General features: G+C 59.3%; 1 protein-coding gene across 1 annotated transcript in view; it reads right to left on the reverse strand.

Moving 5' to 3' along the window:
• Positions 1-644: 644 nt before the first annotated feature.
• Positions 645-15,279, reverse strand: part of CACNA1A (calcium voltage-gated channel subunit alpha1 A) — a 168,864-nt gene continuing 154,229 nt past the window's right edge. The window contains exons 46-48 of the mRNA XM_077838173.1: positions 11,261-11,456; positions 9,845-10,092; positions 645-1,274 (exon numbers count right to left, since the gene is read on the reverse strand). Coding sequence (XP_077694299.1) covers positions 645-1,274; positions 9,845-10,092; positions 11,261-11,456 — 1,074 coding nt within the window. The remainder of the gene's footprint in view (positions 1,275-9,844; positions 10,093-11,260; positions 11,457-15,279) is intronic.

Genomic DNA, 15,279 nt, shown 5'->3' on the forward strand with positions numbered 1-15,279 from the left:
CAATAGAAGTTCAGAAAAAAATACTTTTGTCTTTTTCCCCCCTCCTTTTTACTGATATATTTTTTTTTTTTGTCGAGATTTGTTGCTGTTGTTATTTCTGGTGTGGAATTTTTGTCAAAACTTCTTTGTTGAGGGTGGAGGGTCACATCCAAGAACATCCCCCCCCTCCCCACCCTGCCATGCCAAGCACCCGAGGAAAACCGGTCTGCTGTCTCAGGGCCACAGACAGATGCTGCATGTGGGAGAGGCTACCTGAGGGCATTTTGCATGGATTGTAGTCCCTTCTCCCGTTTTTTTAAAATCTTCTTTAGATTCTGAAGAACTGGGTGGTTTTTCCCCCCCCCCGAACCACCACACACAACTTGATCTGTAAAAGATAAACATGCTCTGGTCCCTAGATCCCTTGTCCTCCCCCATCCCAAAACCCTGTCCCCCACCCCACCCCGAGAAAACCCCTCCAACCAAAGTTACTTCCCTCTCTGCAATTTGAGCGCTCTCTCTCAGACACCTCCCCATAGGGCAGATTGTTGTGATTTCCATGTTCTTTTCCTCCCCCCGCCCCCCCCCCCAATCTGGTAATGTCGTCTCTGTCCAGTGTGTGTGTGTGTTGCAAGTGTGCGTGTGTGTGTCAAACCGCTTCCAGGTTAGCAGCAGTCATCTTCGTCAGTTTCGCTAGAGGGTTCATGCAGTCCTTGGCGGGAGCGTGGCTTGGCTGCTCCATGGGAGTGGTAATATCCGTTAGGAAGTCGCCGCCCAGGCCTGGAGGGTGAAGAGCCGCCTCCCGCCCGGGAAGTCCTGGGCGAACGCCCTGAGCTGCTGACGTGCGTGGTCTCGTAGGAGAAGGCTTCCTTGCTGGGGGGTGCGGCGCAGTCCGGACTCCGGTAATAACCGCCACGACGGGGTCCCGGGTGCGGCTCGGAGACGTGGGGTACCGACCACCGGCTGCTGGCGTGGCGGTAGGCTCGGGGCGAATCGTTCCGTGGCGGGACCGTGTGTCTCTCCATGGCGGGCGATCTGCCGGGCCGCTCCGCCACCTGGGGGTCGGCGGGGAGCGAGGGGTATCGTCTCGGCGCGGGGGTGGATATCCTGCTGGGGTGATGCACTGACTGCGGCTGCTGCTGGGGGCCTGCACTGATGACCTTACGGACCACAGGGGAATAGGACACGTGTGGCCGGGGTGTCGGAGGGGTCTGTGGGAGCTGGCGGCGTCCTCGCCTTGGGGTACTGGTGCCGGATGTTGAAAGGACTGGACTGCCACTTACGGGACTACTGCCCTACATGAAAATTGAAACAAAGGAAATCAAAAAGAAAATATACAAGGAAAATTAACCAAGAAGAGACAGAAAGGGAAGGGGGGTTGGGAGGGGCAGGGAAGGTGACACAGAAACGAGGACGAGAAAAGAAGGCAGGGGATTTGGGGGTGAAGGAACCAAAGAAGGGGGGGAAATAATGGAGGGGGGAGAAGAAAAAGCAACAGCCACGGAAGGGAGGACGGGAAGAGGGGGATCGAGAGACCAACGGAGGAGAAGAAAAGAAACCAAAAGAGAAAACAAACAAAAGAAGGGGGAAAAAAAGTGAGAAGAGAAATGAGAAATGGAGTTTTTGTAAGTTTTGGGGTTTTTAAAAAGTAGCAGAAAACTTCTAAAAATTACTCACACGCTTCGAAAGCAAGAGAGGAAAGGGTTAAAAGCAAGCAAGCAAGCGAGAGAGAGAGAGAACCCGCAGGGCCTGCAGAGCATGAATTGTTCTGTGCGTTACCAAAGGTGATTCCAAAGGGAACTCAAAAGAAAATAAACAGCTGGAGTTGAAAAAAAAAGGGGTGAGGGAGGGTGGGGTGGGGAAACTGGGGTGGAAAGGGCGAGGGGGCGTCCGGCAAGGAAAGAGGAGGGGAGAGCACTGGGTCTGGAGAAGTTTGGAACAGAGCGGACCCCATTGGGAGAGCCAGTGTGTGCGGCTTGCCTACAGCCGCGGGGCTTCGCGAGTGAGAGCTGCTTGCTGGCGGGTGTCTGCTGTTGGGTGGAAGGTCCACGGACCGGGGTACTTACCCGCTGCAGAGTGAGGTGACGTCCCCAGAATCGGAGCCGCGGGAGGAGGGCCAGTAGCAGACAATGGAATCACCTGCCCAGGAGGACATCCTTTGCTGGCCCCAGCAGTCAGGCGGTGATTGGCTCATGCCCTGAAGCAGAAGGGCCTTTATCTTTTATACATCCTTCACCCTCTGGAACCTGAAGCTATGTCTACACTACAGCCTAGGTCGGCACAGCTTCGCTTGCTCAGGGGTGTGACTATTCTACCCCCGAGCGTGCTCTGTTGGCGGGGGGGAGGGGGGCATCGTTTCTGCCACGCGTAGAGGTGGGTTTTGTGCGCTCTCCTGTCGGCACAGCGCGTCTTCACCAGACGTGCTGCAGAAATGCAGCTCCACCCAGGCCGCTGCGCGTGTAGACGTGGCCTCGGTGCGGATGTTGTTATCACCTGTTCGTGCCCCACTGGCCTGGCTTGACTGGCTTCCACAAGGCAAAGGCGTGTGGGTGAGGGGTTTGGCTGAGCAACAGCAAAGAAGAAAGGGCAAAGGGGCGGCTCCAAGTTGTCCTGAATTTCTCCACTCTTTGTGCTTCCCACACAGATCCTCTCCCGCTCTCGCACGGGCGGATCCTGCCAGCCTTTGGGGAAGCTGGGATCCGGACCTGCCACGTTGCCAATGCTTGGGCCTCTCTGACACCCTCTAGAAGGCGAGAGAGAAGGACAGTCCAGTGGACGAGACACTGGTGCCCTCTTACAGGCTCTGCTCAGGCCACCACAGTCTTGCTGCTCCACCAGGCAGAGTGACTCATTCAGGGTGAGTCCTCTCCTGCTCAAATCCAGTTTGTGTCTCTCCAACTGTCTCAGACTAGTGGGGCAAGCTCCATCCTGGTTTAGGAATGGGCTGCCCTCGTCTGCACTGGGGAAAAGAGGAGCGGTCCTGTGCCTGACAGGCCTTGCCGGACTGAGCATGTATTTGGGGGAAGTGCGAAGAGCAGGAGAAACAGCTGGAAATCCAGCTCAGCTGGGGAAAGGAATCTGGCAACAGGCTGTAGAATTAGCTTGTCTGCAACAGTGGATTGGACACAAAAGCCTGACACGTGCAGAGGTCGTGGCCAAAGCAATGCAGGGCAAACACGTGGGAAGCTGTTGAAGATTGATGGGAAGCCCTTGGTTGGTTGTCCCAGGTCTAGCTGTGGTCAACAAAGTCAGAGAACCACATGAAAACCACAGGCTCTAGGTTTAGCTCCAAGCTCGACAGACTCTGGACGTTCGTGGTCCCTCCAGCTCTGGCAAAATGTGACTTCCGGGCTGCTCTGGTTCTTAAAAGATTTGATCCCTGGCTAGTTCTCATCCTAGGAAGCAGGTAGGAATGTCTCCCCAACGAGAACCTCTGTCTGCTTCACACTGGCCTCCTCAGGACCAGGTCCATTCTCAGTGTGACCAGGGTGGACTCACACCCATCTCACTCCCCTGGAGTCAGTCTGGGTTTACACCTATCAGAACCCTGACGACCCACGAGTCCTGCATCAATGGCCACCAGATCTGCCAGGGCACCTTTGACAGATGGAAACAGCTTCCAGCAGGATTTCTCTGGAGAGGATCCCCAAACCAAGAGGATGGGGCAGGAAAGCAGCGAGTTAGCCTGAACCCCACTGCCTCCACTCCGCTCAGAATGAGAGGTTACCTGGAAACGCTACAGCAGGTCAGTAGGCGTTGACCCAGGAGAGTGGGCGTAAGCAATGGTGGCGAAGCTCCTTTGTGATGTTCCGTGTGTGAGTAGAGACAGGCAGCTCTGAGCAGATCCAGGATTTCCTCTGAGGTTGTTACACATTTTTCAGCTCTAAGGAGGGCAGAGCACGGGCCCTCCTGCTCCAAAAGCCAGGCTCCTAAAGGAGACTCCCCCCTCAACCATATAGGGGAGGTGACACACAGCTCAGCTGCTCCAATAATCCGCTAGGGGGCAAGGGTTCATACGCAGGCTAGCCCCTGGGGAAGTGCTGTATCTGGCTCTCTCTGGCTAGCCCCTATGGTCAGATGCCTCTATACAAGTGCCCTGGATCGGAAAAAAGAAGCAGGCCGGATGCCTTGATCCAGCAAGGCGCCTGGGGTCTGATTCTCCTCGGCCCACTGCAGCTCCACAGTGCTCGAGGGCTGTCACAGGGGCCTGGGGAACAGACAGAGCCTGGGGGCCCTGTGTTAGCTCTCAGCAGAGATAATGTGATGGGGCTGAACTGTCTGTGTGCCGCGTATCCACCCGCACTTACACATGCCATGTATGTTCCCAGGACTATGCGGATGCCGTCTGTGCCCGTGTTTGCACTTGCGTGTGCCACACATGTGCCTGAATATCCGTGTGCTCTCTGCCATGCCATGCACGTGTCAGTGTCTGCCAGGTGTGTGTCCCGCATGGCTATGCGTCTGCACGAGTGTGCCCTGAGCGTGCCCACTGGATGGATGGATGACACACATGTGCCGTACCCATGTCTGCATATGCTATGTATGTGCCCAGCTGTACATATATGCCATGCGTGTGGGTGCAGGTGCGCTACCTGTGTTCCCACATCTCGGGGGGTGTCAGGTGTGTGCCTGTGAGCAGGTATCCTGTGTGTGCCTGTGACTCTGGTCATGTGCCACACAGGTGCCCATAGCTATGCATGTGCCATGTGTGTTCCTGTAACTCCCTGTGTGTGACATCTCTGTCCATAGCCCTGGGTGTGTCACGCATGGGCCTGGAGCTCCGTGTGCGTGTGCCCGGCATGGGCCCGGAGCTCCGTGTGTGTGGGCCAGGCATGGGCCCATAGCTCCGTGTGTGTGGGCCCGGCATGGGCCTGGAGCTCCGTGTGTGTGGGCCAGGCATGGGCCCGGAGCTCCGTGTGTGTGGGCCAGGCATGGGCCCATAGCTCCGTGTGTGTGGGCCAGGCATGGGCCCATAGCTCCGTGTGTGTGGGCCCGGCATGGGCCTGGAGCTCCGTGTGTGTGGGCCAGGCATGGGCCCGGAGCTCCGTGTGTGTGGGCCAGGCATGGGCCCATAGCTCCGTGTGCGTGGGCCAGGCATGGGCCTGGAGCTCCGTGTGCGTGGGCCAGGCATGGCCTGTAGCTCCGTGTGCGTGGGCCAGGCATGGGCCCGGAGCTCCGTGTGCGTGGGCCAGGCATGGGCCCGGAGCTCCGTGTGCGTGGGCCAGGCATGGGCCTGGAGCTCCGTGTGCGTGGGCCAGGCATGGCCTGTAGCTCCGTGTGCGTGGGCCAGGCATGGGCCTGGAGCTCCGTGTGCGTGGGCCAGGCATGGGCCCGGAGCTCCGTGTGCGTGGGCCAGGCATGGGCCCATAGCTCCGTGTGCGTGGGCCAGGCATGGGCCCGGAGCTCCGTGTGCGTGGGCCAGGCATGGCCTGGAGCTCCGTGTGTGTGGGCCAGGCATGGGCATAACTCCGTGTGCGTGGGCCCGGCATGGGCCCGTAGCTCCGTGTGCGTGGGCCAGGCATGGGCCCGTAGCTCCGTGTGCGTGGGCCAGGCATGGCCTGTAGCTCCGTGTGCGTGGGCCAGGCATGGCCTGTAGCTCCGTGTGCGTGGGCCAGGCATGGGCCCGGAGCTTCGTGTGCGTGGGCCCGGCATGGGCCCGGAGCTCCGTGTGTGTGGGCCAGGCATGGGCCCGGAGCTCCGTGTGCGTGGGCCCGGCATGGGCCTGGAGCTCCGTGTGCGTGGGCCAGGCATGGGCCCGGAGCTCCGTGTGCGTGGGCCCGGCATGGGCCTGGAGCTCCGTGTGCGTGGGCCAGGCATGGGCCCGGAGCTCCGTGTGCGTGGGCCAGGCATGGGCCCGGAGCTCCATGTGCGTGGGCCCGGCATGGGCCTGGAGCTCCGTGTGCGTGGGCCTGGCATGGGCCTGGAGCTCCGTGTGCGTGGGCCAGGCATGGCCTGTAGCTCCGTGTGCATGGGCCAGGCATGGGCCTGGAGCTCCGTGTGTGTGGGCCCGGCATGGGCCCGGAGCTCCGTGTGCGTGGGCCAGGCATGGCCTGGAGCTCCGTGTGCGTGGGCCAGGCATGGGCCCGGAGCTCCGTGTGCGTGGGCCAGGCATGGGCCCGGAGCTCCGTGTGCGTGGGCCAGGCATGGCCTGGAGCTCCGTGTGCGTGGGCCAGGCATGGGCCCGGAGCTCCGTGTGTGTGGGCCAGGCATGGGCCCGGAGCTCCGTGTGTGTGGGCCAGGCATGGGCCCGGAGCTCCGTGTGCGTGGGCCAGGCATGGGCCTGGAGCTCCGTGTGCGTGGGCCAGGCATGGGCCCGTAGCTCCGTGTGCGTGGGCCAGGCATGGGCCCGGAGCTCCGTGTGCGTGGGCCAGGCATGGGCCCGGAGCTCCGTGTGCGTGGGCCAGGCATGGGCCTGGAGCTCCGTGTGCGTGGGCCAGGCATGGGCCCGGAGCTCCGTGTGCGTGGGCCAGGCATGGCCTGTAGCTCCGTGTGCGTGGGCCAGGCATGGGCCCGGAGCTCCGTGTGCGTGGGCCCGGCATGGGCCCGGAGCTCCGTGTGCGTGGGCCAGGCATGGGCCTGGAGCTCCGTGTGCGTGGGCCAGGCATGGGCCCGGAGCTCCGTGTGCGTGGGCCAGGCATGGTCCTGGAGCTCCGTGTGCGTGGGCCAGGCATGGGCCCGGAGCTCCGTGTGCGTGGGCCAGGCATGGGCCCGTAGCTCCGTGTGCGTGGGCCAGGCATGGGCCTGGAGCTCCGTGTGCGTGGGCCAGGCATGGTCCTGGAGCTCCGTGTGCGTGGGCCAGGCATGGGCCCGGAGCTCCGTGTGCGTGGGCCAGGCATGGGCCCGGAGCTCCGTGTGCGTGGGCCAGGCATGGGCCCGGAGCTCCCTGTGCGTGGAACAGGCATGGGCCTGGAGCTCCGTGTGTGTGGGCCAGGCATGGGCCTGGAGCTCCGTGTGCGTGGGCCAGGCATGGGCCCGGAGCTCCGTGTGCGTGGGCCAGGCATGGGCCTGGAGCTCCGTGTGCGTGGGCCAGGCATGGGCCCGGAGCTCCGTGTGCGTGGGCCAGGCATGGGCCTGGAGCTCCGTGTGCGTGGGCCAGGCATGGCCTGTAGCTCCCTGTGCGTGGGCCAGGCATGGGCCCGGAGCTCCGTGTGCGTGGGCCAGGCATGGGCCTGGAGCTCCGTGTGTGTGGGCCAGGCATGGGCCCGGAGCTCCGTGTGCGTGGGCCAGGCATGGGCCCATAGCTCCGTGTGCGTGGGCCAGGCATGGGCCCGGAGCTCCGTGTGCGTGGGCCAGGCATGGGCCTGGAGCTCCGTGTGCGTGGGCCAGGCATGGGCCCGGAGCTCCGTGTGCGTGGGCCAGGCATGGCCTGGAGCTCCGTGTGCGTGGGCCAGGCATGGCCTGGAGCTCCGTGTGCGTGGGCCAGGCATGGGCCTGGAGCTCCGTGTGCGTGGGCCAGGCATGGGCCCATAGCTCCGTGTGCGTGGGCCAGGCATGGGCCTGGAGCTCCGTGTGTGTGGGCCAGGCATGGGCCCGGAGCTCCGTGTGCGTGGGCCAGGCATGGGCCCGGAGCTCCGTGTGCGTGGGCCAGGCATGGGCCCGGAGCTCCGTGTGCGTGGGCCAGGCATGGGCCCGGAGCTCCCTGTGCGTGGAACAGGCATGGGCCCGGAGCTCCGTGTGCGTGGGCCAGGCATGTGGGCCTGGTTTAGGAGCAGCTTCATTCCAAACTTTCCAGAGTCACAAAACCCAGAGGCACCAGTGGCCACCAGCGTTAGCAACAAAGGGTTCACACCACAGACACTGGATGGCCGGTGGTTTTTGGGTCTCTGCTCACCAACCATCTTACCTGTGCCTGCCCCTTGCCGTGACAGCCAAGCCAAACACAATGGACACAGAAATAAAGATGGGACTCAAGGCCTGTCAGCATGGTGCTCCCGAGAAACAAGCGGGGAAGACCAATGGCTTGGGGAGGGGGGAGTGAGGGGTGAAAATAACCGAAATAAAGGGCTTGAAGAGAGTTCAAAGCAGTCGTCATTGTCCAAGTGACAGGGAGCCCCTCCTCAAGGCCCCCCCACCCTGAGCAGCCTCCCAACCCCCCACCCCCAGCTGGTGGTGGCAGCATGAGTCACAGCCAAGAACACAGGGGTGTGGAGGGCACATGGCTCAGCTACATCGTCCTATCCCTCTTTCGCTCACCCCAGTGTCAATCAGGTGAGGGGGTGCAGTTAGATGGATGTAAACGAGCGGGTCCCAGTTCTGATCCTCATGTCGGCGTCGCAGCAAGGGTGAGGGGAAGGGAAAATGCCCCCACTCGGGATTGCAGTGTTTCACCCCATGGTGCACAAGCGGGAGGCCGCGGGAGGCTAGGTTTTGCTCTTGGCTATGCCAGTGTAAATCTGGAGTCACTCAGCCCACTTCAGTGGATTTACCCTGGTGTGTAAGTGAGCTCAGAATGGGGCCCACTGACTTCTGGCTCTTGGCAGTTTTACCTGATGGTCCCTTTAAATCCCCAGCTGTGACTCTTGCCCAGAGCTGCGATGGGCAGTCCATGGTTTTACCCTGGGTTATTGCCCGCGTTTTTCAGAGCGCCCTCTGGTGGCTGAACTGCCCCAACTGCGCTGAGTGCCCCAGTGCCGGGCCCTAAATCTGAAAACTGGGTACTCCAGCTGCCAGGAGGAGCTTTTCCACCTCCAGCAGTCTCCCCCACTTCCTTTGGAGAGTTGGGGAGGGGTGTGTGTGTGGACAGGAGTGAAGCTTACTCTGGCTCTGATCCTCCTAGCATCCCCTGGGCCCTTTCCCCATTTCCCACACCACTCCAATGACACATGGACCCCTGGTGCTCCTGTCGATCTCACTCCAGCCTAAGGAGCTCCCCGGGGCAGTTTGTTAGACTCACTGCTCTTCCCCTGGCTCTAAGGAAGCAGGTGGCGGAGAGGGGACGGGATCTTTGGGTCGATCAGCTGCTGGGGGCGAATAAGGGGGAAAGCCCTTCTGGGCCATGCCTTCCTCTGGCGCTCTGGATCTGGGAGTCACTCAGTCTGTCTGTGACTGGGGACAGCCCCCCACCCAGGACTGCCACTCAGGGATTGGCTGGCTGGGGCGTTATTTCAGTGGGGCTGATATTGTGGGATTCCCCTCCAGTCGGGGACAAGGGGATGCAGTGTCTGGCTGGGCTCCTGTTCCCCCAATAAATGCTCATGACGACGCCCTCATCCACAGGACGGACCCATAACTTCCCCCCACTCTTTGTCCCCACCACAGTCTCTGGTCCTTTAGACCAGGCAGCAGGGACTCCTGCTTTCTAGATGAAGAGGCCACTGATCTGATCCCCCCTGATGGTCCCGCCACAGGCGGGGTTACAAAGTGGTGGCCTGTACAGGGAAATGGAATCTGTGCAGCCCTTTGATGTGTGGGCGGAGCTTCCCCATCCAGGGGGTGTGGCTAATTCTGGCTCATTGTCCCCCTCTAGTGGTTAGTATGAAGGGGCATTTGTGTAGCTGAGAATTAGGCCCTATGAGTCTGTGGCTGCCTGGGAGGTTTGGGCTTTTAGATCCAGAGGCCAAGTGAGATAGAGCAGCTCCTCCACTCTGGCTCCCAGATCCCAGAGAACCAGCCCTCGCTGGATCTGCCCCAAGCTCCAGAGCTTGGGTTGGGATCAGCACCTGTGACAGATGTCTGGGTCGGTTCTGGCCTCCAACCTGCTCTGCTCCACCCTTGCTGAGATCCAGCAATGTTTGCTCAGCCTGCTGGACAACTGGAACTTGCTCCCCAAGGAGCGGGGAGCTCCAGGCTGGCTTTGCTTCACCCCCACTCCCCACCCCTGTGCCCATCCCTAGAGGTGAAGGGGGGAGTGGAAAGCCAGACCCACCTGCCTGTGGGGCATGTGCTCACGGCCCTCGCTGGGGGATCTGGACCAGCGCCTGTCTCTGGAGCGGGGCCGGCTGTGCTCGTGTCTCTCCTGCGAATAGCGCTCCTTGTCGGAGGAGGGGTGGGGATGCCGGTGATGGTGGTGATGGTGGTGATGCTTCCGGTCCTTGGGCCGTCCTCGCTCCTGGTCTCTTTCTTTGGGAGGTAGGTCGCCCGATGGCGTGGTCATGCTCAGGTCCGTGCCCAGCCCTGCCGTGGAGGGAGAGGGGGAGGCAGAGATTATTACGTTCCGGGAGACAGTTTGCCATCAATCCAGTTAGCATCTGTGGACAGGAAACACAACAGTCCTGTGGCACGTGGCGTGCAATTGCACTAGAGTCCGGTGGCCTGTTACTACCTGGACATTCGCACCATGCGCAATGGTATGATATCTCAGTACCTAGGGCTTACTCATACTGGTGTAAATCAGAAGTGACTCCAGGGAGGTCAATGGGCTGACCCTGGTATATAACTGGTGTAAGTGAGAGGAGAATCAGCCCATATAAACAAAATCTGATTTCAGTGGTGTTTACTCTGGATTTACATCAGCGTAGCAGATAGCAGACCCAATGGCATTTACTCCAGATTTACACCAGTGTAACAGAGATCAGGCCCAATGGAGCTTACTCTGGATTTACATCAAAGTAACAGAGATCACAGACTCTGACCCCAGTAAAACGACTGCAAAAAGGTTTGCCACTTGCCCACTGAAAGAGGCGGGAGGGTGGGGGGCGTAGTAGGACAGGCAGTTAACAGGAGGGGGCAGCACGCAGTGGGGTACTCAAGGGCAGTGTTTTAGGTGTAGACAAGCCCTTGGGACCTCGATGACTATTCAGAAGGTAGCGGAAGCACTTGTGTGCGCTGAACTGGTCAGGAATGGCCAGGGGCCCAGGTGTCTTGGGAGATTTCTGCTGCTCCCTAGTGCTGGTCTGGCCAGAAATAAGAACCCGTATAGTCACCCCAATTAACCAGCCCTTCTCTATCCAAGGGTCTCCATGTGCTTCAATGAACTGGGCCTCTCAACCAGCCAGTGAGCTCCAAGCCAGACTCCCCTAACCCCAACCTCAGGGCAGCTGGCGAAGCGGATATAGAGCAGGACTGGCTGGCTCGGGGGGTGTGTGTGTGTGTTGGGAAATGAGATATGGAGCTTTTCCCATTTCAGCAGCACCAGCTGATTTACACCGGCTGCGGATATGGCTCCTGATCTCACTCACACCCAGTTTGCACTGGGTAACTCCATGGACTTTGCTTCTGCAGTCCACGGCCACTCGAGGGCACCAGCTCACATGCTTGGGCTAGTCTGACTCCCTCCATGGCAAGAGCAGAGCGGGACTAACACAGCCTACAGACCGGGCATCCCCCCCAACAGCCGCACCACCTGTGCCCCCGTCCGCGTAGCGGCTGAGCGAGCGCTCCGAGGCCCGGTGGCTCCACTCCCTCCGCCGCTCATGATGCCGCTGGTTCTCCTCAGGAACGACCCTCTCCAAGGAGTAGTCGTCCAGCCGGATGCCTTTGGAGCGCGAGTGGCCCAGCATGGAAGCCGAGCGCTTCATGGGGCTGGTGTCCGTGATCGTCTGCAAAGGAAACGACAGACCCAGACCCATAGATTTATGCGGCACTGCAGGGGGACGGGGAAGCCTGCGGGAAGGGGGAGGGGTACAAGGATGGCGTTACAAACAAATGCCGACTAATCCTATTGAAACTATCTATGCATCTGTCTGTCCCTCCACCCTCATGTCTTCGTCACTCTCTCTCCATCCCTGGAGCTAAGGAACCACGGAGACCTGCAGAGATCTATCCTTCCACTCAAAGGTCTATGGAGCCATCTGTCCACCCATGGACCTATGACATTGCACCACTGGTTCTCCCTCATCCTAAGGGAGGCTGAATCATAGAATATCAGGGTTGGAAGGGACGTCAGGAGGTCATCTAGTCCAACCCCCTGCTCAAAGCAGGACCAACCCCAACTAAATCATCCCAGCCAGGGCTTTGTCAAGCCTGACCTTAAAAACTTCTAAGGATGGAGATTCCACCATCTCCCTAGGTAACCCATTCCAGTGCTTCACCACCCTCCTAGTGAAAAAGTTTTTCCTAATATCCAACCTAAACCTCCCCCACTGCAACTTGAGACCATTGCTCCGCGTTCTGTCATCAGCTACCACTGGGAACAGTCTAGATCCATCCTCTTTGGAACCCCCTTTCAGGTAGTTGGAAGCAGCTGTCAAATCCCCCCTCATTCTTCTCTTCCGCAGACGAAACAATCCCAGTTCCCTCAGCCTCTCCTAGTAAATCGTGTTCCAGACCCCTAATCATTTTTGTTGCCCTCCGCTGGACGCTTTCCAATTTTTCCACATCCTTCTTGTAGTGTGGGGCCCAAAACTGGACACACTACTCCAGATGAGTACCCTCCGTTCCCACTGAGCTCAGCACCTTGCAGGACTGGGCCCTAATCCAGGCCCCCAGACCTAGTCGAGGAAGGTCTAACACGATCCAATGGCTGGAAGTTGAAGCTAGGAAAATTCAGACTGGCAACAAGGCATTCATTTGTCATGGTGAGAGTAATTACCCACTGGAAGAATTCACCAAGGGTCATGGTGGCTTCTCCATCCCTGAGAATTTTTGAAATTGGAACTGGATGTGTTTCTAAAAGCACCGCTCTATGAATTCTTCAGCCTGAGTTATCCTGGGGGTCCGACTGGATGATCACAATGGTCCCTTCTGGCCTTGGCATCTACGACTCTATGAACACACCTTTGAAAGTCCTCATAGGTGGGATGGATGGGCTGCGGGAAGTGAGGGGGCCTCACCGCCATGGGGCCCTGGAGATTGAGGGGCTGCTTTGCCAGGCTCAGGAATGCCCCCTCCCTGGGCCCCTGGCCTGTGATGGCCACACCCACCCCTCAGTGTCATGTACTGTGCGGGGCTCGACTTGGCTCCTCTCCCAGGTGGATCAGTGGGTTGTCCCTTCCTGCAGGATGGACCCACCCATGAGCCTTCTGGGTTCTGGTGCTAGTTGTGGATCTCAGAGAGGGACCTATGACCCCAGGGTCCCAATTCCTGGGGCTCTTCGCCGCTTGGTATTGGGGACCTCAGCTGGGGAGCTAGCAGCTCTCAGTTCTAGGATCCTGTCATACTGGTGCTATGGGCTCATTACCTCTGTGAATCCTCTCCTCCATGAGGTTATTTGGGGGGTTGGGGAACCAATGCAGCTCAGCTCCCTGGAGTCTATGCTGCCCCCAGCAGCAGGGCCTGGCAGGGGGGTGATCTGATCAGCATTGCGGGGCTGGGTGAGATAAGAGTTTGGCTTTCTCTTACGTTGAAGATCTCAAATTACCACTCGTGAATTAAACCTCACAGACACGCCCCCAGCCCACCCTGTTGGTAAGGACTGTTTTCCTCATTGTATGGAGGGGGAAACTGAGGCACAGGGAAAGGCGATGACTCACCCAAAAACCAACAGCAAATCTGTGGTAGAGCTGGAAATGGAACCCAGGAATCCTGTGATCTAACCACTACACCACACTTAAGTCAGACAGAGAACCCAGGAAGCCTGGCTCCCGATTAAGCTTTAACCATTAGATATTCTGTTCTCAGCCTGCTATGGCTCATTAGGTTTCCCAGTCTAGGTGCCACTCTCCATAGCCAGGCAAACTGAGGGATTGTGTCTCCTGCTACTTGGGTTCCTTCCCGTGGGACGATCCTGTCCTGTCTATGGCTGGGATGGAGGTTGCTGTAAATGCCATGGGCAGGCCTGCAGGGAGCCCTGTCAAAGGCCTTTGCTGTCTGCAATGGCTCAGGCCGGTGAGATGGTTTGTGGCCACCTGGAGAGCCTGGGAAGCACAGCCCACAAAAATACCACATTCCCACCAACCGGGAGCCATCCTGTTCCTCTCCCCTGGTGAGGCCACCATGGCCGTCCAGCTGAGGGGCCCAAGCAGAGGTAGCATCAAGGGACTCGGTGGCCTCCAGTATGTCCGGGGGGCTCCACCACCCAGAGGGGATGTTGAACTGACCTCGACCACAACCCTCCTGGGAGTATCAGCTGTGCCCCTCCCCACAGCAGCAGGATCTACGGGTGAAGTGCCTCCAGAGACACACCATCGCCAGTGGCATCTACAGGCGAAGAGCTTCCAGGTACACCCAGGAGACACCATCGCCAGTGGCATCTACAGGCGAAGAGCTTCCAGGTACACCCAGGAGACACCATCGCCAGTGGCATCTACAGGCGAAGAGCTTCCAGGTACACCCAGGAGACACCATCGCCAGTGGCATCTACAGGCGAAGAGCTTCCAGGTACACTCAGGAGACACCATCGCCAGTGGCATCTACAGGCGAAGAGCTTCCAGGTACACCCAGGAGACACCATCGCCAGTGGCATTTACAGGCGAAGAGCTTCCAGGTACACCCAGGAGACACCATCGCCAGTGGCATCTACAGGCGAAGAGCTTCCAGGTACACCCAGGAGACACCATCGCCAGTGGCATCTACAGGCGAAGAGCTTCCAGGTACACCCAGGAGACACCATCGCCAGTGGCATCTACAGGCGAAGTGCCTCCGGAGACACCCAGGAGGCCTTATCATCTACACCCAAAGACCCTCCAGCAACGCTAGATGGAGCTGGTCAGGTGATGGGCCCCTGCAGCTCAGGGATACGATGGGGAAGAATCATGTCCTTAGAGCAGGGAGCTGAGAATCAGGCACATTGTACAGCAATCCCAGGGTCGATCTGTTCAAACCTGGGGGAGGGTGGGGGGGGGATCAGTGCTACAGCATGGGAAGGAGAATCCCAGCACTGACGCCTCCCCTGCCCAGTCCCCGCTGCCCCTTCCCCTCTTCCCACAAACAACCAGGATGGCTATTTCCATTCAAAAGAGCTACGGGACCACAAACCGGACTGCCCCATGGAGGAGCTCTGGCTGCCTCTCCCTGCTGTGGTGCAGAAGCATACACAGCAGACTGGGAGGCCCCTTCCTAGCACTAATTAAGCCTCACAAACACCCCCTGGGAGAGAGATCACAGTTACTGGAGGGTAAACTGAGGCACAGTGAGTGAGCTAGGAGTAGAATCCAGGAGTCATGAGTTCTAGTCCCCCTGATCTAGCCAAGAAACCCCACTCCTTCTTCCAGAGCTGGAATGGAACCCAGGAGTCCTGACTACCAGCCCCCTGCTCTAATCACAAGACCCCACTCCCCTCTTAGAGACAGGAACAGAACCCAGGAGTCCTGGCGCCCAGCCCCTGCCCTAACCACTGGACTCTACTCTCCTCCCAGCACCAGGCACAGACCCCAGGTGTCCTGGCTCCCACCCCCTCTCTTTTAAACACTAGCTGCCTGTCTCCCTGTCGCCTGCACTTTGTGTGTCATTGACCTCTGGGTAGAGAACACTCTCACTCCGGAG

This window comes from Eretmochelys imbricata, chromosome 20, assembly GCF_965152235.1.
Source record: "Eretmochelys imbricata isolate rEreImb1 chromosome 20, rEreImb1.hap1, whole genome shotgun sequence".
Taxonomy (NCBI): domain Eukaryota; kingdom Metazoa; phylum Chordata; order Testudines; family Cheloniidae; genus Eretmochelys; species Eretmochelys imbricata.